Source organism: Onychostruthus taczanowskii, unplaced genomic scaffold (assembly GCF_017590055.1).
Source record: "Onychostruthus taczanowskii isolate IOZ18803 unplaced genomic scaffold, ASM1759005v1 scaffold119, whole genome shotgun sequence".
NCBI lineage: Eukaryota > Metazoa > Chordata > Aves > Passeriformes > Passeridae > Onychostruthus > Onychostruthus taczanowskii.
This window is the reverse complement of record NW_024498340.1, coordinates 35970-60173: the sequence shown is the minus strand read 5'-3', so window position 1 is coordinate 60173 and position 24204 is coordinate 35970. Positions and strand designations below refer to the sequence as shown.

The window sequence follows — 24204 nt, the reverse complement described above, 5'->3', positions numbered from 1 at the left end:
TGAGAGCAGAACTGTGGTGTTCAGTGAATTTACTAAGTTTATTTTAGTGTGAAATTTCTCTGAGCTGCATTCCTGAAAAATACAGCTGGGGAACACAACATAAAAAGGTATGTGGGTGCAGAAATGTACAATTTTTAAATAACTTATAAGTGGGAACATGTATACAGAAAGGAAAGTAAGAAAAAAAAAATCAGTGTGTCTGTATGTGTATATCCAAGAGGCCAGTCACAAAACACTTTGGTAGAGTTTAATACTACAAAGAGAAACTCGAGATCCTAGCATTTAGCTCCTACATAAGGGGCTGGATTTTGAAAAACAGCAATTTAATTTCTTAGGTTATAGTCTGAGAAAACACAGCATGTTTATGCAAAGCAAGGTATAGCTGAAAGCATAATACAATGAAACATGAATTTTGTGCATCAGCCTTGCTCCTAGATTCAGTGACCTTAGACAAATTATATTTTCTGTCCATGTTTCCATTACTAAAACAAGGGTAAGCTACAGGCTTTTGAAGAACTACTGACAGCAAGTACTGTGAAACAAATAGATACTTTACTATATCTACTCATTTTTACAACATAAAAGTAACTAGCCTCTGCTTTTACCTGTATCTGTCCAGATCTAAATCAAATGGAAATATAATTTGTGCCTAAATTTCCAGCTTTGCATGCACATGAAAGAGAGAATATTTTCTTGTTTTCATCAAGCTATTACAAAGTACTAAGGAACTGTAGCCTTCAATGAATGAAAATAAGTACAGGCAATTGTTGTTTGAGTGCTTCAAAAAGGTAAGCAGAAATCACATACAGATTCCAGAGCTCTGAGGAACTGTTACAAAAAGGTAAACGTATAGAAATGCAGAAGGAAGCAGATTTGTGAAAACAGAGTTTATAACATGCATGGGAGGTGAGCATAGCAACAGACATGTAAACATAGAATGATTTCCAAATGACTTGTTTATATTTTACAGCCTGAAAATTCCTATTAAAGTGCATGTGCTGTGTGTGTATGCTACTCCCATCATTACATTGCTACTGTACTTCTGCTCTTTGCTCTAGGCAATACTGCTGCACAATGGCCTCCATCGGTCCAGTGAGCACAGAAGTTTGCTGTGACATATTCAAGGAGCTGAGAAGCCAGAGTGTCCAGGAGAATGTCTGCTACTCCCCTCTGCTCATCATTTCAACTCTCTCCATGGTCTACATAGGTGCAAAAGATAACACCAAGGCTCAGATAGAAAAGGTGAGACTACATTGAGGATTTAAACCCTCCTGATGCTCAACAGAGACACAGCCCTTAAAGATATGATAATGTCCCTCAGAGGTTAAAAAATGTGGATCCAGAGTTACCAAAACACGGATCCAGAGTTATCAAAAGCTGTGACCACCTGAAACTCCCACAGTGCTAAATAAATGCACCAGCCCGAAATCTTGAGACTGGATTTAAATTTTATCATAGTTTAGCAGTAGAATTCCCAAAGACAAAAATTCTAGCAACACTTTTTTTTTTTATTTTTTAATAGGGAAAGGAGATAAAAATCTATAGGGAAAGAGCCAAAACATATCCACAGACTGCAAAGTGTTTCATGTGTATCCTAGAGCTCCCACTGTCTTCATAGAGAGTGGCTGGCTTGCTACCTACAAGAAAGTTGGCATTATTGGTAGCACACACTGGAGCCGAATCCTAGATGCTCAGTAGAAAAAAGGATCATCTAAGCAGGCAACAGTATGCATGGCTATTCAGAGATGGTACAGATAGATTGTAATTTTTGAGTCATTCTCAGTTAGTCAATAGGTTTGTTTCAAACATTATGTGTTAATCTCAATTGCATAACCCTTTTCTTGTCATACCAGTTATTTCAATGACTGTTATTCTTAATTACAGGCTATCCACTTTGATAAAATCCCAGGATTTGGAGAGAGTACTGAATCTCAGGTACAGAAACAATTTAATCCCTCCTCTATGTCAGTTTCTCCTAGGAGCAAAATCTATCAGATAAAGCAGTCTCATAGCAGTTCCAACCCTGCTCCCATGTGCAGCTAGTGCTCTTCATCCAGCATTTGGGGGAACACTTCACTCATAAGAATGAACAGAGAAGGTGGGCAACAGAGAATTCAGAGCAAGCATAAAATGAAACCCATCACCATAATATTGGGCCAATAGGGGGTAATTATAGATATTTGTATAATTAGGCAAAGTAGCTGTGTGCTAGTGGTTAAACAGAACTGATTTGCTGAAGCAGGTTGGGAACTGATCTGCTGAAGCTAGATTACTGTAGAAGAAAATTAAAAGCCCCCCCCCGCCCCCAAATGGTATGAGGAAATTACAGTAGAAAACCAGCACCGAATTATATCATATTACAAAATTACTACATCAGCATAGGACGAACAATTTTATAAGCAGAAGCATCTGAACTACTCTACTCCTTTCATATAGTATGTAATACCTACTCATCCTTAAAGCTGGGGTAACATCATCTGTATTTTTATTTGTATTCATGTCAATCAGTGCAGCACATCTGTGAGCATTCACGCTTCACTCAAGGACATCTTCACCCAAATCACCAAACCAAGTGACAATTATTCGATCAGCATTGCCAGCAGACTTTATGCTGAAGAGAAATACCCAATTCTGCCGGTGAGTTGCTCTAAGATCTGGTCTGAATGTCAAAACTGTAACTTTCTGTAATGCAAAAAGCACTGTCAGAAGTCTAGGCTCTGCTAAAGAAACTTTCTTCCATATGGAAAGATTCTGTCTATCCCAGCCCTAACCCCTGAAAGTCTTGAGAAAAAAATGTGACTAGCCAAAAAGATGTTTGTGCAAAGTACAATAAAGATCCAATCAAGTCAAGGTATAATTAATAAAGAGATAACTCCAACTCTTCTCAACTTGGAAAACAAACCTGAAAAAGTACTTCAGGTACTCAAAAATACTCCAAAGTTTTCCATTGAAAGGAACATTTAATTTGAAATTCAAGGAGAATACCATTGCAAAAAAAATTAAAAGTGGACAAAATAAAAAAAAAAACCCATACTTAACCTAAATGAATGTTGGTTTTAGATTAAACTCAGTTCTGGAAAATATTTTTTAAAAATGTGGGCATATACTCCTGCTTGAAACAATGCATGTCAAACCTTAAGATGCTTATGAACTAGCTCATAGTTTACTGATTAGCCTTAATAAGCAAATTGCTCATATCTGTTAATTTCATTCTTGCCTTTTACATCTGCAATATGCTTTGACATTCTGATCTGAAACTGGCATACTCTTTCTTTGCAGGAATACATTCAATGTGTGAAGGAACTGTATAAGGGAAGTTTGGAATCTATCAGCTTTCAAGCAGCTGCAGAAAAATCCAGAGAGCTCATAAATGCCTGGGTTGAAAGTCAGACAAACGGTAAGAGGAAGCCAAATGTCAGCATAGGTATTTTCCCTCCTGCCACCATGTTTGAACAACATGTGAGAATATTTAAGTCAGGTGATGAAAAACCAACACATCTCCCTCTGCTCCTTTTCCTGGATAAGAGATCAGTTCCCAGATGCAGAACTGTCATCTAACAATTTCTTTTTCCTCAGACATACCCCTGTTAGAGGACTCCCTCTATCTGTAGAGGCTTTGGATATGTAATATTTCCAGTCCTGATAAAAGGGACAGTACTAAAATATGCTTTTTACACATTGACAAATAGTTTGACACCAGTGTTTCAACTTTAGTTTGAAGCAAAAAGTATTAAATGTTTGGTTGGGAGACCATCCTGAGATACAAGATTCCAATGGTTCTTCCTATTGGCACAAAATATGCTAATTTTGTATCAAGTAAATCTCTGGATCTTATATCTCTCACTATAATTATAGGGAGAGAAACAACAACCATTGCCAACAGCAGTAAGCAAATCAGCCTTGGAACTACAAGATAACAGCTACAAAACCAAAGCAAGGTCCTTGCCCTATGCTCTCCTTCCCACAAATTCTTTACACTCCATTTAATGTCGTAATTGCCAAGTAAGATGTGTTATGCACAGATGTATTACATATGTTCTCTTCTCCTGTGCATTTTGAAAGGGTCAATCAAGAATATACTTCAACCAAGCTCTGTGAGCTCACAAACTGACATGGTCCTGGTCAGTGCCATCTACTTCAAGGGATGGTGGGAGAAAGCATTTAAGGAAGAAGATACCCAGACGGTTCCTTTCAGAATTTCTGAGGTATGTGGGCATACATCACTTTAAAGGTGTCATCTTCTAGAATTTATGAAGGGAGTTGACAAGTTGCTGTATAATCTTCCCGAAAAAGAGCAATCATCAGCTTTAATCATAAGTAGGCATTTCTACACTCTGGGAACAATCTTTCTGAAAACTATATTATTTTCTTTGGTTTTGCAGCAAGAAAGCAAACCTGTGCAGATGATGTCTCAGACTGGTACATTTAAAGTGGCAGAGATCTCTTCCGAGAAATGCAAAATTCTGGAGCTTCCATATGCCAGTGGGCGGCTGAGCCTGTGGGTGCTGGTGCCTGATGACATCTCTGGCCTGGAGCAGGTATGGCCCTGGCAGCTGGGTTTCAGAAAATCATGAACACAGTGAAATTTTAGCTGCAAAGAAGATCTTCATAATAAAGTTATCTTAAAGCACATCCCCAGCACAGAGCTGAATATTGGCAGCATGGGATTGTTGCATAGAGGCACTCAGCTCTCTCAGTGGTCCTGCAAAAGTTTGTGTGAGGATGGATTGCTAAGCAACTGCTTTAGTGGGTTAAATTTTTGTCACTGCAAAACAGATTCTTCTCAGATAAGCAGCTGTTATTCCAGCACCTTGAGCTCCAAAGCTTTTATATCTCAATTTCTGCATACTGAGGAACTTACTGGGAAGTTCATCTTAGCTTGAGTATTTCTAATTATTGAATGGTTTGACAGCCTTCAACATGCTTCCTTCATGTCTTCAAAAATTAAACTATCTAAAAATTGAATATGAGTACTGGAATGGTTAATGCAATTTCAGAAAGTAAAACATACATGACATATTACTGTTGATATGAAAAGAATATAGCCATTAGCAGGAATGCAGTTTGAATAGGAAAAGTTATACAATAAATCCAAGTTCATTGAAATGATTGCGCACTAACTCTAAGAACCTAAATTATAAAATAAAGAGTCATTTGAACACAGCTAAATGTCTTCAGTAATAAGTGATAGCTCATTTATTACTGAAGAAATTTAGCTGTGTTCAAATGCCTCTAGATACTTCAGGTATTAGTAAAACCTTTAACACTTCTTTACTTGGAGGTCTTAAATGTAAATAGAGCTTACAACTCATAAGCACAGAATAACTTCCGGAATATATTTCTGAAGAAAAGAAGATAAATTGGCAAGAGCTTTGGGAAATTTGCTGAGTAGCCATCTAGTCAAGACTAAATTGCCAGTGAGCCTATTAAAGAAATAGGTAGCAGGACAGAGAAGAGAGAGTCATAGTTTGCTTTTCTCTTCTAGACATATTAATCCATATACACCCAGAAAATACACCATAAGAAAAGTAGTCAGTTTAAGAGAAAAAAGCCCACAAATAGTACTGCATTGCTACAAAAGATGTTGTGCTCTCATCCCAGAGATCTAATTTGTTTGCTTCCTTGCAGATTGAGACCGCAATCACCTCTGAAAATCTCAAGGAGTGGACCAGTTCTCGTAAGATGGAAGAGAAGAAAATTAAAGTTTATCTCCCTCGCATGAAGATTGAGGAAAAATATAACCTCACATCTGTCTTAAAATCCTTGGGTATCACTGACCTGTTCAGCCCATCAGCCAATCTGTCTGGCATCTCTTCAGCACAGAGCCTGAAGGTATCTGGGGCATTCCATGAGGCATTTGTGGAGATCTATGAAGCAGACAGTAAGGTGGCAAGCTCATCAGAAGCTGGGGTAGATGACACAAGTGTCTCTGAAGAGATTAGAGCTGACCACCCTTTCCTCTTCTGGATCAAGCACAACCCAAGTGACAGCATCTTGTTCTTTGGCAGATGCTATTCCCCTTAAAGAGAGGAAAGCTGGAAGAGTTTCTGTCCCTCACAACAAGACCCAAAGTGCTGCAGTATCAAGGGTAAAAAGAAACACAAACTTTCTCTTGTATACATATTTTCTAAAACCAGAATGCTTTATTTAAAAAAAAAAAAAAAAAAAAGGAAAAAAAAAAAAAAAAAGGAAAAAAAAAAAAAAAGAAGTTAAGGCAGAGAAATTTTGCCAGGAAATCAGAGGCCCTTTGCCTTTCCTTTCTGCAGAGTATTATCACTTACTCATAGATCAAGAGTTAAAGGAATGAAAATCTGACCCAAAGAAAACATGAGCATTAGCAGAGATGTTCCTGGTGCAATTTAACAGTAATAGTGCCAAATCATCACACTGAAAAAACATATCACCTTTTTTGGGAAAAAAATGCAGTCTTCTAACTGAGCCAGGTTTCTCAACAGACAAATTTCATGGTTACTCCCCTGGAATAAGTCACTCAAAATTTTCTAAATTAAACTCTAAACTACTACCAACCATACCTACTCTGACAAAGCAATTGGTTTTTATTTCTACCCCTGATACTGCAAGGCTCTTCCTCCCTTTCTAAGGATACATTATAGAAATTTCGTAACTAATATTTCTTCTTAAGCCTTTTAGAATCAATCATCATGACCAAGTGTGGTGGTTTTGCAGGTTGCTCTTCAAATTTTCTCCACATATCCTATCCCTGTATACAATGGGTCTTGTGGGAGTACGCTTTTGCTCCTTTAATCATAATAAAAACTTATTTAAGCAAATGCTTTTCATTTGGAGTATTTTAAATGCACCTGGGACAGGGTAATCCTGGTTTTGTGTACAAATCTACAGCTTTGGGTGGATGGCAAATTGAATATGATTCAGCAGTGCCCTGGCAGCCAGGAGGGCCAACCTGCGGTGTCGTGGGGGGAATAAGGTACAGCATGGCCAGCCAGGCAAGGGAGGGGATTCTCCCTGCTCTGCACCAGGGCAGCCTCACTTCCAGTGCTGGGGGCAGTTTTAGACGCCACAATATAAGAACATCACACTCTAAGAGTGTGTGCAGAGGAGGGGGACTGAAATGGTGAAAGCTCTCAAGGGCAAAACCTACAAGGAGTGTCTGAGGTCACTTGGCTTGTTCGGCTTGGAGAAGAGGAGGCTGAGGGGTGATCTCATCTCAGCCTACAACTTCCTCACTGGGGGCAGGGAGGTGCTGCTCTCCATATGGTGACCAGCAAGGGCATGAGGAAATGGAATGGGGCTGTATCAGGATTGAACATTAGGAAAAGTTTCTTCATCCAGAGGATTGGTCACTGGAACAGGCTTTCCCAGGAAAGTGGTCATTGTGCCATGCCTGTTAGAGTTCAAAGAGCATCAGGACAATGCTCTTAGTCATATAGTTTATTTATAGACAGTTCTGTGAGGAGCAGAGAGTTGGACTCAGTGATCCTTATGAGTCCCTTCCAACCTAAAATATTCCATGTTTCTGCAATTTTTCTGCCTGAGTTGGTTCATTGATTTCAGAGGTGAGGAATAAGTCTGTCAATATTCCATGTTTCTGCAATTTTTCTGCCTGAGTTGGTTCATTTCAGAGGTGAGGAATAAGTCTGTCGTAACTCTGGGCTAAGAGAATATTGAGACCAATTTTCTGCCAGGAAGGGAGCTGTGTGACCCATACTCCCTCATGCATGCTACTCAAACTAGTCAGATGCAACAATTTCTGCACAAAATATGATTCATCCAGTTTCTCTGAAACAGCAGTTGATAAGCAGTCCAAAAGGCAGCTGGATATGTACAGAATTGACATGCCACTGAGACAAAGCATTGCCTCAGAGAATACAGGGGAATGGGAAATGGGAAGGAGTTTTTTACTTATCTTTATGGTGTGTTTACAAAGCTTTATGGGCTTTTATACAGAAGCTAATGAGAATAATCATGCTAGGAGATGGGATGTCTACGGTGAGTTATAGTTTTTCTCTGGAATTAATTATTCATCTCTTTGATGCCGAAGCAAGAAAGGAAATAGAACTGTGAGGAACTGTCACAAAAAAGCACCAGAAGAGTGAAACAGAAATATTTTGGGGGTGCAGTTACTGGAAGGCTATGCTCTTCCCTGATTCCAGTATGTGCAACATAGCTGGGAGAACTGTGGTGGAATGTCTTTTTACTTCTTCTACTTGTTTTGGCTTCCCCTGCTCCATCCTCCAAAATAACACACACTTTGGCAGGACCTAGGGGACACAACTTGCTGGTAGTAAAGATGTTCTTGCGAAAGAGCGAAGATAACATGACATTACCTATGTAAATAGTTCAAATATATTCCTTCACTTTCTTTTATCTTAGCTGATTGCTCATCAAGAGATAACAATGGGGAAACTTATTGCAAGAGAGCTAACAGTGTGTTTACTATAGTCCTAGAGTTTCTGTAGATCTGGTCATGGAACTAGGGCACCTAAATTCCTAAGGACACTTAAATTTCAGCAGATTTTTTCTAAAACTGCAATATTTACAGGCTGCTTAAGTTTTTAATCAATTAAAGCATACTTCTTCACAAACAGAAGACACAAAGAAGTCCATCTGCTCCTGTATGTAGACAGATATTTTCAGTGCTACCTCCTGATTTCTGTTGACTTCAGCTGCCAGCACAGCAACAAGCATTCATATTCTTGTCCTCAGTAGTCGCTTCCTTAAAAGAAAGAAACCTCATGTAGATATTTTCAGTGCTACCTCCTGATTTCTGTTGACTTCAGCTGCCAGCACAGCAACAAGCATTCATATTCTTGTCCTCAGTAGAGAAAAAAACCTCATGAGTTCCCAGTCCTGTTTTCAGAAATCATTTAGGAATTTGGCAAATCATACCGCCATTATGGAATGGATGCCAGAGTCCTCAGATCCCAGATAGAGAAATATTTGTTTGAATGTTCAAAGCTAGCCTTCCACATCTGAGGTACTGTATCTTCTGCCATAACAGGCACCCAAAGTACAGGCCCCTAGAGAAACATGCCTGGATCTAGCCCCAAGCTACGTGCCAGATATCATACCTCCACCACCCAGCATCAGAGGAACAAAACCTCAGAGGAACAAATCCTCTCCTTTGTGCCAACAAATGCGGCTACAGCTTCATCTCACCATCCTCAAAGAAGCAAAATAGTTAGCATCATGTCCTAGAGACTTCAGCTTTCTGCTGTGTTGTGAAGTACAGGTGCATTATTCTCTTGTTTGCCCACAGAATGTCTTTCAGCACAAGTATGGAAGAAGGTTCATACTCACAGCTTTAGGATCTGTCATTAGAGGCTTTTATTGCTCTACCACCACACCCCACATATAGTTGTAATTTCAAGCATGCATTCAAAAGATTAATGAGTTGTGCTGATACAGGACCACACTTGCTTGCTTTCTTGTGGTCTTATAATGGGAAGGTAATTCCACAGAGATGACAGAATTTGACCCTGGGGCCTTACTGTTTATTCCAGTACTAACTGTTCTAATACATAAAAATGCAAGTAGTACTGCTTGGTTGAACAAAGTCAGTTATTTGCAAGAATTGGCCTCCTGAAGTTCACAGAGTTAGAGATTAACTTGTGTTGGAATGGGCAGCTGACAGTCACCTAGTTTTAGTTCAGAAACACATTAGGGCCCTTCCCAGCCAAATGTTTCATATCTTTAAATTTGGAGAATCTACAGTGCCAGGACTAACTTAATTTTAAACATAAATCCAAATATTACTAATGTAGAAGTAGTCTAGACTATCTAGCCAGCTTAGTTTTCCCTCACCAAATGAGAGTTGGCCACATGTCAAAATGAGCCCCACCAGTTCCTTCATTTTGATTCTCCCATGTCCAGTCTACAGATCTCCCACTGCTTTCTCTTGCTTTTAAACATCTTGGAGCCAATGCAGAATACCTCTGAAAATCCCAAGGAGTGTTTAGTCAACCATGTGAACAGGAAATTCCTAGGAAATTCCATTGTTCCTAACAATGACTAGGAACAGAAGTGAGATAATAGATAGCTTAATGCTATGCATTTTTAGTCCAGAAGCATAATTTACACTTTATCTACATTTTATTATATGGCAATATCACTGGGATATTGTTTGCACCTGGCCTCCATTTCCTCGTTGTTACAGTATTGAACTTCCCAAGGAAAATAGTTTAATACTATATTGTCCAACTGTCTTGTGAAAGGAACAAACAGCTTCAAATTGCATTCTACTCCCAGGAAAAAAAAAATCCAAACTAATTTCATGCTCTTATTTCTTTAACTCATTCATCACTTTCCTACTTTTTCTAAATGCTAGCAATAGCATCCCACAGCAGGCAAACAATGAGTTTCTATTAGTGGCACCTTCAGAGAACAGGAAAAGGTTCCTAGAGGTGAGCAAATGCTTACAAGGAAGGCTGACTTCTCAGTCACACAGATAAAATTCCAGTTTAGTGGCTCTGATAAGACGCCAATAAGGAGTGGGAGAATAGTGAGGTGCCAGATGTGTTTTTGTAAGGATGGAATTACAGATCAAAGGGGGCAGAGGAGGAATCATTGAACTTCACAGGGCTGTATGCAGGAGCAATTCCTCTTTCCTCTTCCCTCTTTTCTCTTTCATTCTGCCTCATTTCCCTTGGATGTGGTTCATTAACAATCTTTCCCCAAGGTGCTGACTATCCCCACCCTTACCATGCCCTCCTTTTTCCTCTTTGCCCTTCAGCAATCTCTACTTCTGTGGGCAGTGAGGGAAGAGGGCAGGTCTGGTTTCAAGGCTTGATTCTAAGAGGAGAAATATCAGGGAGAGGAAGAAAGTGAGAAGACAGTTTATCCTGCAGGGGAGCCCCTTCCTCCAGCCACAAACAGGGAACCATTGCTCTGCCTTTCCTTACATGTCTTCTGGTAACTTTCCTTAGCCTGATGTTGCCTCCGTTCCACTGAATTCAAATCGGTCTTGACCTATGTGTTGGTCTGTCTATGCTCCCAGACAAGGAATTAGCAACCACAGAAGAAAGGGATATTGAAAAAGATAAAGGATATTAAGGAAGATTAAACCAAATGCTAGAGAAGTAAGAGCGATACACCAAGAAGAAAGAAAAATCTAAAGCAACTGAAAGGGACTACTGCCCTAGATTTAAACTACACAGAGTTCTGCTTTTGGCTTTCAAAGAGTTAGCCACAGATATCAGTACAAAAGATAATAGAGCCATGAAAATCTCCTTACAGCTGAATCAAAAGAGTTTGGAAGTATTTTGGTAAAGAGCAGATGTTCATCAGGGTAGTTTAAAAGAAGGTCCTCAGTGCAATACCCTGCAAGTTCACACTTTGCCACTCACAAAAGTTTGAGGAACAAAATGAAAACTTTCCATCTTATTTTACCTGAGAGCAGAAATGAACATGAGATCATCTTGTGTTACTTGTTCTGTATCAGGTCATAAATTTCTCCTTGGTTGTGAAAAGCTTGCTAACTTGAACCACGCAAAGGATGTCAAGTCTCAAGAGATTTAGATCCTTTGTGCAACAGGCAGGGAATGTGAGAGATGGAAAGATGCAATGGCAAAGGCATTGATGAGACATTTTCAAGTGATGTTTATGACACCACAGCTTAACCAAGGTCCTTGTCAATCCAAAAGGGAAATTCTACTTCAAGCCCTCATTTTTGGGGTCTCCCTCTTCCAGGACAAAGCATTAGTGCTGCTGTATGTGCACTTAAGCAGGTAGTTAAGATGAGTTCCAAGATTAGCCTAAAAAGCATGAAACCATGAAGGGGCAGCAAGTGCCAAGCAGATCAATGAATAGCAAAGGTTTTCTGTACACTTCCTCAAGTGATTATTGGGAAAATTCTCCTAATGAAACTCCTGAAAACACCAACTGTCTTGGGAAACTCTGGGTCTTTCCACCAAGCAAGAATATTTGCAATCAAACTGTATGAAAAACAGAGCAAATATCCAAATGGCTTTCTTAAAAGAGAGTCTTTCCTCTATATTCTGCTCTGACACATCAGCACAAGGCTCCTGTTTAGGATGGGCACCTGTTTAGAAATGTGTGTTGAAGATATATACTGACTTGATATTCACATCCTTCACCTCATAATGTGGCACATCCTTCAGAATAGCACTGGAAGGGGAAGATGGGATCAGTAGTTGTGATCAGTAGTTGTGCAGCTGACATACAGTTTCACCCTTTGAGAGATTTCTTTGGAAAAATGACAAGTTTCAGCCAAAGTGCACACAAGCCACACATACGTCATGACTCATAATGCAGAACTGTGTATCACGGCTGAGAAATTCAGGCCACTCTTCATGTTTTTGGTGTAATCTGTGACCTGTGATACTTTTAAAATGCTCACCACCTGAGTCATTCAAAGGAAAACTGCCTCCTTGCACATGTGGAAACAGTATGCATATTCATTCACAGATAAACTGTCCCTTTTCAGGTATACAAATCAGTCCTTTATCAGAAGTGATGTGCTTCTTACCAGAGCAGAATTCCTCAGGACAAACGTTGCCTTTATTAATTACAGTGCCTAAGCTAAAGCATGTAGAAGTAATACTAAAGTAAGAGGAATTCTGCTGGGACTGTCAAATTTTACCACACCTTTGCCTCTGCAGGTGTGGAACAAAATGCCTCAATAATATTTATACAGGAACCTCACCACACCCTTTGGGAACTCATAAGGTTTTACATAGTGTTAGAGTATGTCAGCAAAGATTGCTTGGCAAGGGAAGGCTTGCAAATTTACTTGTAGGAGGTGCACAACAGATCACTATCTACTTTGTTTCAAAATAAAGACATGTGTATTATCAACCAAAGCTTTAAAAGGAAAAAGGATACTCAAAGAATGAATATCTCTTTAACTTAAAAACTATTTGAGATTTCAGGCTGATAAAAACTTACTATCACACATAAATGCCTTCACAGCACAGCCCAAAATCTGTTATAATCAGTCTAGGTTTTTTTTTCAGCTGACAGTGCTAGGTACAGCTCAGGCTACACTCTCAGTTACTGTGACAGAGTCATCACCCAGGAAGGAGTCCTCCTTAGCACAGAAAATGTTGTTTCTAGTCATAGAATCATATGCTGAGGTAGAAAAGACCCATGAGGATATTGAGTCCAACCTGCACAGGACACCTCAAGAGCCACACAAAGTATCCTGATTGCTGTCCAAATGCTCTTTCAACTCAGACAGGCTCGGTGCTGTGACTACTTCCCTGGGGATCCTGCTCCAGTGCCCAATCATCTTCTGGTCATGAGAGTGAAGAGATCAATTCTTATCCCTCCACTTCCCCTCCTGAGGATGCTGAAGACCACAATGAGGTCACCCCTGAGTGTCCGCTTCTCCAGGCTGAACAGAACAAGTGACCTCAGCTATTCCTCATAAGGCTTTCCCTCAAGGCCCTTCACCATCCTCATGGCCCTCCTCTGGACGCTCTCCCACAGCTCAATGTCTTTTTTATATTGTGGTGCCCAAAACTGCACACAGTATTCAAGGAGAGGCCACAAGAATGCAGAGTACAGCACTTATCACTCTTACTATTTTCTCAATTTCTGTGCCCCTGTCCTCTTTACAGTTTTTAAATAAATCACACAGAGATTTAAAACAACAACAACAAAAAATCACACCTACAAAGGGATCAAAATATTAGCAGATTTCTAAAGTATTTTTAAAGGTTTGGAGGTATTTAAAATCCTTTCAAGTTTAAGATCTGGCTGAGTCAAAAACTTGAACAGAGTGCTCTGCTGGGTGAATCAGAAATTCTTCCCTGCCATGTAAATAAACAGTGCTTGTACTTGTAAAAAACTCTTGAGGATGTCAGGGAAACGGAAGAGCTTTCCTTCAAACACCACTTTTTCTTTTGATCCACTAGAAATATAGAACATATTAGTTGTGAATTAAATCAGATTTCCAAAAGCTCTACAGAGCTCATAGTAAAAATAATCTACCAATGGGCATGAAAACCTGTCATGGAAAGTTGTATCCTAAAAATACTCTGTGAAAGCAGAACCTACCACTTTTCTGTGACAGCAAGTCTTTTTCTCAAGACCCTTAAGGAACTTCATAGGACACTTTATAAGGTTCTGTTCAGATATCAAACATGTACTACTCCTGAACGCAGGCACTAATGAACTGAGCAACACACTGTGTAGTCAAAATGACGTGTGCAAAGTCACACTGAAACTGGAGGAAAACAAAATGCTTTTATGTAGCTGGCCAGGGTGCTGGTATCCTGCCAATATTTGCCCTAACCAAATGGAAACACGAATGATTGCAGTGAAAGGGAACACAGGTTTACTTCCCACAGAAAGGACACTACTAACACAAATATAAGTCTCCTAGTGTGCTGCTGTGTTGACTTAGTAAGGAGTGGGAGCACCACTGCTACTGAGTCAGCAGTAGCACTACACAGTGAGTTGTGTCCTCCAAGGATGCTAATTTAAATGGATATTAGAAAATATTATCAACCCATCACATTGATAAAGCATATTCTGTCTTCTGAGATGAGTATAATTTTAGTTATTCAGTATGTTTTTTTTTATTTTTATGTTCTAACCACCAGCCATGCCATTCAAGAGGTGTTCTAAAAAGGTAGCTGTAAAACCTTGTGCAAAAGCACAAACCTCTCATTCAGCCTAAGCCAGCATTTCTGTGTAAACAGAACACCTCAGTCACTTCTCGTAAGGCAGCAACCAGTAGCAGTAGTTAGCAAATTAAGTTCACCCTACTTTATAACCAGAAAATCCACTAATTGCTCTAAGGGATTAAGTCTTTTCAAGGTATCTATCACTCTTCAACAACAGGGCTAAATTTGCAAAGATTACTCAAACCATTTATGCTTTGGAAACCATTTAAGGCATATATAAACAGATTGCAACTTTCCCAGGCGCTATGGGCGCAATTAGTTCTGCAGTGAATACCTCTCCTACACTACGCTGCTCTCTGTAAAACATAATGGATACATCTCACACTGAAACATGCCCCTTTTGTCTAGTGCCGTTTCAAAATATCTGAGGGGCAGGAAAACACCATCCCATTAAAGTAATGTGGCTCCTCACAAGTAGGAAAGTAACTTTAGCAAAGCTTTCAATTCCCAAGTTACATTGATACAGAAGTTTCACTGTTATTAAGGAATCCTTTTGAGCTGTACTCTCCTATGCCCTGCACCAAATTTTGCAGGTATTTCCATGGTTCATCCCTCATTATGAGATCCTTCATGCAAACCTCTGCCCTACAACATAAATCCATGTTAAATGCATGCTCACAGACAGAAGGTCAGAAGAAAGCTCTCCAAAGGCAGTTTATGCTGAGGAAGCAGACCTTGTGAGTGAGTCCTGCTCAGTGGTATCCAATTTCTGCTCAGGTTTTCAAGGTGGAGATATCAACAGTGCCGAGAGAAAAAAATTAAATAAAGGGCAAGGTAGGATTTTAAAGGGTATTTCAGTTAGGAGTCAAGAGTAGGGACAGACAGATACAGGAAGGACTACAGAAGAAGGGACACCATGATTGCAAGGAAAATCAGGGAAGGAGGTATTTTAGTAGCCCAGGAAAGAAGAAAAAGAAGATTTGACAGAATATTCATCACTGGAATGGAAAATAAGGAATAGATCTCTGACATGCTACATGGGTAAAACAGCTTCCAGACTGGGTGGAGAAATAGAAATGAAGTCTAATCTAAGACCCACACTAAGTTCAAGTGATGTTGCCCACTGCTAATACAAGTCAGGGTCTGGTGCCTGAGTCTTAACCTTCCCTATCTCACAACTACAGAGTTTCCCTGGCTGTACAGTCTTAGAATCCTCCAAGATTAACAAAACCCATTTTTCCAAAACAGAAACCCACCAGGAATGACAAATACTTTCTTAGACGGAAGCAGGCAGTAGAAAAACTCACACATAAGAAGTCCCTTTCTTTTTTTCTGTCTGTCTGTTTCTCAGAGATAAATTCTGTAATACAAACCATAAAAGAAGTAGGTCAGTGACTGCCTTTTTTAAAACTCTCCAAACCACAAAGGAAAGATTGTTCAAAGTAGTGTGGGTTCAAGTTGTTACTAGCCTGTTGCCACAAAAGTGTTTATAGAAACACTTAAGAAGTCACTTTTGTAAAATTCTTGTATGGTATCATTCTTACCATCACTTCACATCCTACTCTGAGGTGATTCAGTTCTTCCACAGGGATGTGGCCTATAGGACATATTTCATTGCAGAGTCATGACTCATAAGAACCTTTGCAGAACCGGTCAGGCACACTATAAATTCATCCTACCCTCCATGTGAACTGCAGAAACCTTGGAGACACCCAGAGCAGCAGTGTTTCTCCCTGCACAAAACAAGGTACTGTAATGACTTCTAGGTACTATTTATTTTACTTATTCTTGGCTGATGTTGCTTTGTTGACAAATAGGAAAAAAGGAAGCAGGTATCTGAACTGGAAACAACTAATGGTTGGGGAAAGTAATTAACTAAGATTGCACAGGCATAGCCTAGAAGATGAAAGTCTTAAAAATATACAGGAAGACAACTTATTGTTCAGACTTCTATAATTTCTAGAGCTCACTGACTAGCATATTGTGTTTGCCTAAGTCAGGTTCTTGTACTATTTAGTGCTTAGAATTATCAGTTTAGCTCCTGGTTTGCAAGCTACTAGGGTCACAAACTATCTTTTATTGTAATGCCATCTTATACCAACCAAAATAGCTTTTAGTCCCTGACTAGAACCCCCAGCTAAACCTGCAAGGCAAATAACAAATAGCGGCCATTGTGGTCTGCTGAATACAGAAAGCTTGTATTGCAGAAGAACTGGGAAGCTAGGATCTGGGCTAGTGCTGTGAGACAGGGTTTCAGAACATTTTTAAAAGTCAGAAAGGTAATTCAGGATGCTTAGCGTGCAATAATTGGGGCAGTGCTTGCTCAAGTATAGGAAGGAGACTTTTGTATTGACCTAAAGGAATAATTTGACTGCTCCTGTTACCAGAGTATTTGTTTACTACAGAGATGAGTACCAAAAGGCTTTTGAACAAACTGGAGCATAAAATTTGTCCTAAGAGACAGTTTCTCAGTGGTGTCTAGCTCAGGCTTTGCTGAGTAATCAAAAAAATCAAAATTTGCTATCAACTATCACCCCAAGATGCTGTCAAGGGCAGTGCAATAAATTTCCTGGTGAACAAATATGAAACAAAGCTAGAGGCTGGTTCATCCCTAAAAATGATAGCTGTTGCCATCACTGAAACAGGACATGCTAAACTTTGTGACTTTGTAATAGTTAATGCTCTTCATTCTTTACATAAGCAATTTTAGAAAGCCTTTTAAACACAAAAAAGTTCAAACAGTGAAGAGGAACTTCTAAACAAACACCAATCATAGTGGTTCATTAATAGCATCTTTTCTGTCTTTCCGTGCAGCTTCAGGACAATGGATACATTGAATAAAGCAAACACAAGCTTTGCTCTTGACTTTTTCAAGCAGCAATTGCAGGAAGATGGTGACAAGAATATTTTGTTCTCTCCTTGGAGTATTTCATCTGCCCTGGCTACTGTTTATTTGGGAGCCAAGGGTAACACTGCAGATCAGATGGCAAAGGTGAGTCTGGGCTTCAAAAAGTAGTTGTCTGAAAGGGTTGATTTCTTGGAGTAATGTCCTCCATGCCAGAAATTTGCTGTATTGAAACCAAGGAAAAGAGTTTTGAGGACTCTCCTCTATAGTTATTTCAAGTTTTACGCTTTGCTAAACATAAATCCACATCTACAAGGTTAGAGGAAAACTATGTTGAGACTACAACCCTTTCTTTGGGGTATGTATCTTACAGGCAAAATTACTTACTGACATTGCCAATCACACCTGTTCAAAGCTCATAGTGTCATCAGGGGACAGTGAGAACAGACCCAATGCATGGTTGCTGAACACCTAGTGCAGCTACCCAGCTCCTGTTGGAGGAAGGGAGGCTTGTGAGTTTGCTTCTGCTATGGCAGAAGTTGTCCCTCTGCAGTGATGTAACTCCTGATTTATAGGACAAAAGAGACCCAGAAAGGTAAAAAAGGAGCAATCTTCTGTTAGGATGAAGGGAAAACAAAACAAAACAAAAGACTCAGTTCTTCTGAAAAGTGTTCCAAGGTTGTTTGCATCCCTTGTATCCTGGTTAAGGTGAACAAGTCCAGAGAAAGGGATTTAAGGCATGGAACTGCCTGCACACTTTTCAGGCCTTTTGACACATAGCAGAGCTCCATTAAGACTTCTCCTTTCGTAGACTCCATCGGGGGGTAATTGGCTCTTTCCAGGTATTAACAGGTCATTCCAGGGCATATCTCAAAGCAGGCAGATTCCTCAACAAAGGCCAGGTACATAAGAGTTTCGCCCTGCAGCCCTCAGCTTAGTTTGCACAAGCCATTTTGTACACATGGGCATTGAGACCTAGACAAAGATTTCATATTCAGTAAGGACTGGACACAAGAATAAAATCTGAGCTTCACTGTCTTCATTACCAGTCCCCTTGATGTCACTGAAAAATGTCACTGAAACAGCAAATTTTCTATTGTTGCATTTCTTATTGCTTTTTCCACTACAGGTACTTCACTTCAACCAAGCTGAAGGAGCCAAAAATGTCACCACAACCATAAGAATGCAGGTCTATACCAGAACAGAAGAGAGTCTATCAAATCGACGTGCATGTTTCCAGAAGGTATTCACCCAAGCTGATGATCAAGCTAAGGGCATGGCCACATTTTCTCCTGTATTTTCCTTCCACATTTGTGTTTGCTTATGTTTGCCTTCCTCAGATTTAGTGTACAAAATTAACTGGTGCAGCATTGTGTGATACCTTCACCTAATGCAACACTTATTGCATGCTTCCCCCTTTTACACAGAATTGCATAACCTAACCTTAAATTTGCAAAATTTAACATTTGATGATCAATAGATCTTCTGATCTTTTTCCTTTAACTCTGAGGACAGATTTCTTTCTCAAACAATTACTATTCAAAAGCTAGCACAGTTCTTACCTCAGAGAGCTAATCCCAAGAAAAGAGATGCTCTTCCACACATTTGATTGCAGCATCAAGACAAAGAAAAACAGAACATTAACTTTTCCAGATATATTTCAAAAATTAGCCTCCATTTCACTTGAGAAGTTAACAATATAAATTTATGTGTTGGGATTTTCCAAAGTAGACCGGTTGTCTGCAATAAATCTAAGAAAAATGGAAATAATTTTATTCCTGAGATAAGCCTTTGCCATACTGGCAGGCATTTTGTCCCATTTTGCATGTAATTTAATATAGCAGAAGAATACAGAAGAGCAAATGTAATCCCTCTGAGTCAGTAAAGGCTTTTTCCTAGTTTACAATTCAAAGATGGTGATATCAAACTCTTCTCCCTGCTCTTTCCCATCATCCTTATTCTTTAGGGGCGTGAGCTGTTTCCCTGCAGTCTGCCCACAAAACCCCAACTGCTGCTAGTTTTGATGAATGGATCTGCATCCCACAGCCAAATCCCATGGTGGGAAGATTTATTTTAGGGCTTATGTCAACATCTCATTTGCACTGCATGAACAGGAAAGGGATTGTTCCTCATGAGCAATACTTGTCCTCACTGTAAGAATTACAGAGTGCTATGGGTAGCCTTATGGGTAGTGCTATGGGTTCTAACACTTTGGAGATTTAAGGGTCTGTTCATGCCTCTGATTCTGATATAAGGATGAGATTAATACAGCACAGGTGCAGATTTTTAATTTACTAATTCACAGCTTCTTCCTTGAGCTCATTGGAGACTCTGAACCCACATTTATTTAATCCTGTGACTTCAATATAGAGAATTTACTGCAATTACTGAAACATAAAAAAAGCCCAAACTATAAAATATTAAGAGAGACATTAAGAAATCTAGTGGCAAGCCTTCCATGTAACACTACTTTCATAAATTAAGGGAGTGACAGAGCCAAATCTCACACATTGTTTAAGAATTATTATCTGAATTTTTTTTCCTGGTTATCCAAAGTTTCACAATATCCACTTATAACCCCTTAAACATTTTACATAATTCAGGTTCTTAACACTTGCATTACAAGATACCCACACACTGAGTGTCTATGTGTGTCTATACCACACCTGCAACTTTTAATACTTTAAAATTATTCTTTTAATGGATGTCCAGTTTAGAGCACCTCTTCTGTTGTAATATAGGTAACAGATCACCTGAAGAGAAATTCTTTATTTGGATCTGTGTGAAGGAAAAAACCGTGATTTTTACACAACAGATGAATAATGTCCTTTCTATTTCTCTTTCTCCAAGACAGAGATTGGCAAATCAGATAATATCCATACTGGATTTAAAGCACTCAGCTTTGAAATCAACCAACCGACTAGAAACTACCTACTTAAAAGTGTCAACCAGCTATATGGAGAAAAATCATTGCCTTTCAGTAAGGTAAGACTTTCATTCATATTACGCTGTGTCATTTAATCTTCATGATCTACCTATGGCAACATAAGCAATATACTTTTAAATATTTTCACTAAATTTGCAAATTATGTTATTATCCTTAACATTTTCTACAATACTTTTGGTTAGACTTTGGACACTAAAATTTTAGGTTTTTGTGGTGTGTATCTAATCTCAGAGTGATTTGTAGATGTAGTTAGATGAGAATGTTTAAATCGAGTGTTTCCACAAAAAAAATACTTTGTTCCTTTGGGAAAACACTGTGCTTGTGCCCACGTAATTTTTATGTCTGGCTGTAGTAGTACTCATATTGGCAGGCTGCAAATCTAAGTCAGGTGTCTCTATTGCACTGCAGGAATACTTATTTTTAGCCAAGAGATATTATGGTGCAGAGCCACAATCAGTCGACTTTGTGGGAGCAGCAGATGCTGTCAGGAGAGACATCAATTCCAGTGTTGAACAACAGACTGAAGGTGAGTTCCAGCCTCTCCTCTCCAAATCAAAAAGGAGTCATTTTGGCTTCTCTGTGTCCAAGGGGCCCATGGCAGGTAAACAATTCACCTCAGAAAGGTAAATCAGACATTTCCTAAATTACTCATCTGCCAACAAGCTCTTACTAAAATTAGTGTCCTCCATCTCAGTGTGTGAGGAATATGGCTTATTCTTCTTTGTGAATCAAGATTACCCCAGTAACTAAATATTTGCAAATAATCTCAAGCTAGATGAGTGCTATGGCAGCACTTAAAATTTCCCTGGTTTATATCCCCAGAAACTGTGCTAGCACTTAGACTGAAACAGTGAAACTGCACAGATGTGTGAATGTCCCTCTGTTTTCTCTAGGTAAAATCCAGAATCTGCTGCCTCCTGGATCCGTAGATTCACTCACCAGGCTAGTCCTGATAAATGCACTCTACTTCAAAGGAAACTGGGCAACGAAGTTTGAAGCTGCAGCTACCAGGCAAAGGCCTTTCAGAATAAACATGGTATGGCAATATACTGCCCTATTTCCTACACTGCAGGTGGAAAAACCTGGAAAAGATGGAAGGAGAGAAGGGGGAGGGAGGAATCCTATCACCCTTTAAATCCATGTGGCGGGATAATTATTTTATTTAAAGCATACATGTATTCAGTATATTTATTTCACAACACTTTCAGCACTAAAACTGCACACACATACTAGGCTCTGAGGCACAATTGTCAGAAGCTGACTTCAAAAAAGCTTCCATTTTGCAAAGGCAGGAAAAAAAGAGGTGCATGGGTTAGTTCTTTACATTTTCACTTTTAGCATTCAGCAAATCAGAGTGGCAAACAGTTTCCTGCAACTGGTGTCATCTGAGACAGCTCAGATAGCATGCTACGCCTCCCAGTGCCTTTCCAGTGCCTTGCAAGGATCCTCTGAAGATCCTGTGTTCTGTGTCCTACTCATAAGGATGCCTCAGACACATTGGGCAGCTTGTAGAGTAAATACAATAAACCTCCACTGTGCTACTTTAACTCGGTCCTTTTACTGTTCAGAGTACAAATGTAAAACATTCCATTTTATTTGTTGCAGCATACAACTAAACCAGTGCCCATGATGTACCTGAGGGATAAATTTAACTTAAACTACATAGAATCAGTTCAGGCTGATGTTCTTGAGCTTCCATACGTCAATAATGACCTCAGCATGTTCATCCTGCTGCCAAGTGACATCTCCGGCTTACAAAAGGTAAGAAACTGAGAACATAAATACTGTGAAAAAGTAAGAGTGTCATTATTTACTTACTTTATGCATGTGTGAGGTAAAAGACCAGGCTGTAGTTATGTTTCTAGGAAGGAGTATACTGATCAGGCTCAAGGTAAAGCAAATCCCAAATCTGGTCTGGTACTGTGATCTCAAAGCTCTTGAAGCTCAGACTAGATTTCTTAGTCTTGAAAGCCAGCCACCCAATGTCTGTGGTTGCTAAAGTTCATAAGTCCTGGAAACAGGTAACCCAAACCCATAAGATTGACTCTTTTCCAGCAGAACAAAAACGAGGACACAAAACCAGCCCTGCTAGATCCACTGTCCACACCAAATCAGACAGATATGATTTCATTCTGGATAAAACCCACCAAAAATTTGGCAGCTTCTGTTATGTTCCAGGATGTCCAGAACTAATATGTATGGACACTGCCACCTTCTGTAAAAAGTCTGATTCTGCTTTTGGACAACAAACCCTTAAGAAATTTTCATTTTTAACGTGTTGTGTGGGGGGCAAGGGAAAGCTCTTTTCAGTGAATTCTAAAATGTGGGGAAGACAGCCCTGGGAACAGAAAATCAACCAGACTATCATAGCTCTGCTATATTCCCTGACAGTTACAGAGAACATTTCAAATATTGCATTGATATACCATAGAATGACATTCTCCTTTAGTTAAAAAGACCTCCAAACTGCTGTTACATTACTGTTTTTCTTGTACTCTTAAAACCTCTTGAAAAGTTCTCCATTTAAGAGAAAAAACAGCACTTAGGGCACAGGTTTTTGAACATTTCTTAATTTTCTAATTTTCCTTTAATTATTGCAGCTAGAAAGAGAATTGACTTTTGAAAACTTGTCTACCTGGACAAATCCAGAACTAATGGAGAAAATGAACATGGAAGTTTATCTGCCCAGGTTCACGTTAGAAGAGAAATATGACCTCAAGTCTACTTTGAGCAGGATGGGGATACAAGATGCCTTCACAGAAGGTCAAGCTGATTTCACAGCAATGTCCAAGACTGGTGATCTGTTTTTGTCCCAAGTTTTCCACAAGTGTTACCTGGAAGTCAATGAAGAAGGCACAGAGGCAGCAGCTGCCAGCTCGGCAACGCTGGCATCACGAAGTCTTGGTGCTACTGTTATCTTTTTGGCAGACCATCCTTTCCTCTTCTTTATCAGGCACAACAAGACCAAGACTATCCTCTTCTTGGGAAGGTTTTCTTCCCCCTAGAAACTCAATTGCTAAATAGGTTATTGCAACAACAAAAATGAACTAAATACACACCACAAAGAACATCTCAATAGCCTGTGCACTTCTCAATTTTCCTCTACTGTTGACAAATCTCTCAATGTTAGAAGAGAGTATTTATCAAAAATAACTTCAGATTTATGCCTCTGGCTCATTTTCCTGGCCAAAGAACCCCAAAATGCTGGCACTACACGCTAAGTACCAAATTGTGCAAAGAAGAACATTACTGTGTTTTTTTAGCACTTTCTGAACCAGAACTTCCACAATTCAGAAGAGACTGATTTGAGCTCAACCAGTAAAGTTAAAGTTTTGATACCTTAGAAGATGAAAACTTAGGAAAATCTTCTTGCAGAGTGCTGCTGCATCTCCACTGGTTTCAGCTCATGCTGATCCCCAAGGCAGGCTTCTCACCCGCCTTCTTCTCAGATTTTTATCAACTCTGCAGTCTGGCAGAACTGGCAATGAAATAAACCTGCAAAATCACCTTTGTTCCTGATACTGGTGCTTCTTTTTTTTTGAAAAGGTGTTAACACATGTACTTTCTAATCTCTGTCCCACAGCAATTGGAAAATATTTAACAACACTATAGAACTAGGAAAATAAAACTCATGTGCCTCACAAACTTCTTTGTAAACTTTCACCCTTACAACACTATTTCCAGCCTAGCACTGTACTGCTTTGCTCTCATTTTACTTTGCCACTTATTCACCGGTTTGAGACAAGATCATATGGGAGAACTAAGTCTAAAGCTAATACAAATAATACTAAGGGCCATAAGCGCTTTCTGGAATATGAATGTGAATCTCCCAGGTCATATTT

General features: G+C 39.4%; 2 protein-coding genes across 2 annotated transcripts; both read left to right on the top strand.

Moving 5' to 3' along the window:
- Positions 1–1074: 1074 nt before the first annotated feature.
- Positions 1075–6024, top strand: LOC121348354 (ovalbumin-like). The gene is made up of 7 exons (XM_041427759.1): positions 1075–1242; positions 1885–1935; positions 2509–2637; positions 3280–3397; positions 4063–4205; positions 4383–4538; positions 5629–6024. Exons 1-7 carry the CDS (start codon positions 1075–1077, stop codon positions 6022–6024), a joined length of 1161 nt encoding a protein of 386 aa, XP_041283693.1.
- A 10075-nt stretch (positions 6025–16099) lies between these two features.
- LOC121348349 (serpin B10-like) lies at positions 16100–23862 on the top strand. Its single transcript, XM_041427752.1, has 8 exons — positions 16100–16317; positions 17385–17562; positions 18545–18658; positions 20266–20400; positions 20771–20888; positions 21256–21398; positions 21968–22123; positions 22963–23862. The coding sequence occupies exons 2-8, from the start codon at positions 17395–17397 to the stop codon at positions 23365–23367; spliced, it is 1239 nt and encodes a 412-aa protein (XP_041283686.1). The 5' UTR covers positions 16100–16317; positions 17385–17394; the 3' UTR covers positions 23368–23862.
- The last annotated feature ends 342 nt before the right edge of the window (positions 23863–24204 follow it).

Excerpts from the sequence above, each read along its gene's own strand:
- LOC121348354 (XM_041427759.1), top strand. The coding sequence starts at position 1,075 with ATGGCCTCCATCGGTCCAGTGAGCACAGAAGTTTGCTGTGACATATTC. Across the intron at positions 1,936-2,508 it reads GAGAGAGTACTGAATCTCAG|TGCAGCACATCTGTGAGCAT; the intron begins GTACAGAAACAA and ends CATGTCAATCAG. Across the intron at positions 4,206-4,382 it reads TTCCTTTCAGAATTTCTGAG|CAAGAAAGCAAACCTGTGCA; the intron begins GTATGTGGGCAT and ends TTGGTTTTGCAG.
- LOC121348349 (XM_041427752.1), top strand. The coding sequence starts at position 17,395 with ATGGATACATTGAATAAAGCAAACACAAGCTTTGCTCTTGACTTTTTC. Across the intron at positions 18,659-20,265 it reads GACGTGCATGTTTCCAGAAG|ACAGAGATTGGCAAATCAGA; the intron begins GTATTCACCCAA and ends TCTTTCTCCAAG. Across the intron at positions 22,124-22,962 it reads ACATCTCCGGCTTACAAAAG|CTAGAAAGAGAATTGACTTT; the intron begins GTAAGAAACTGA and ends TAATTATTGCAG.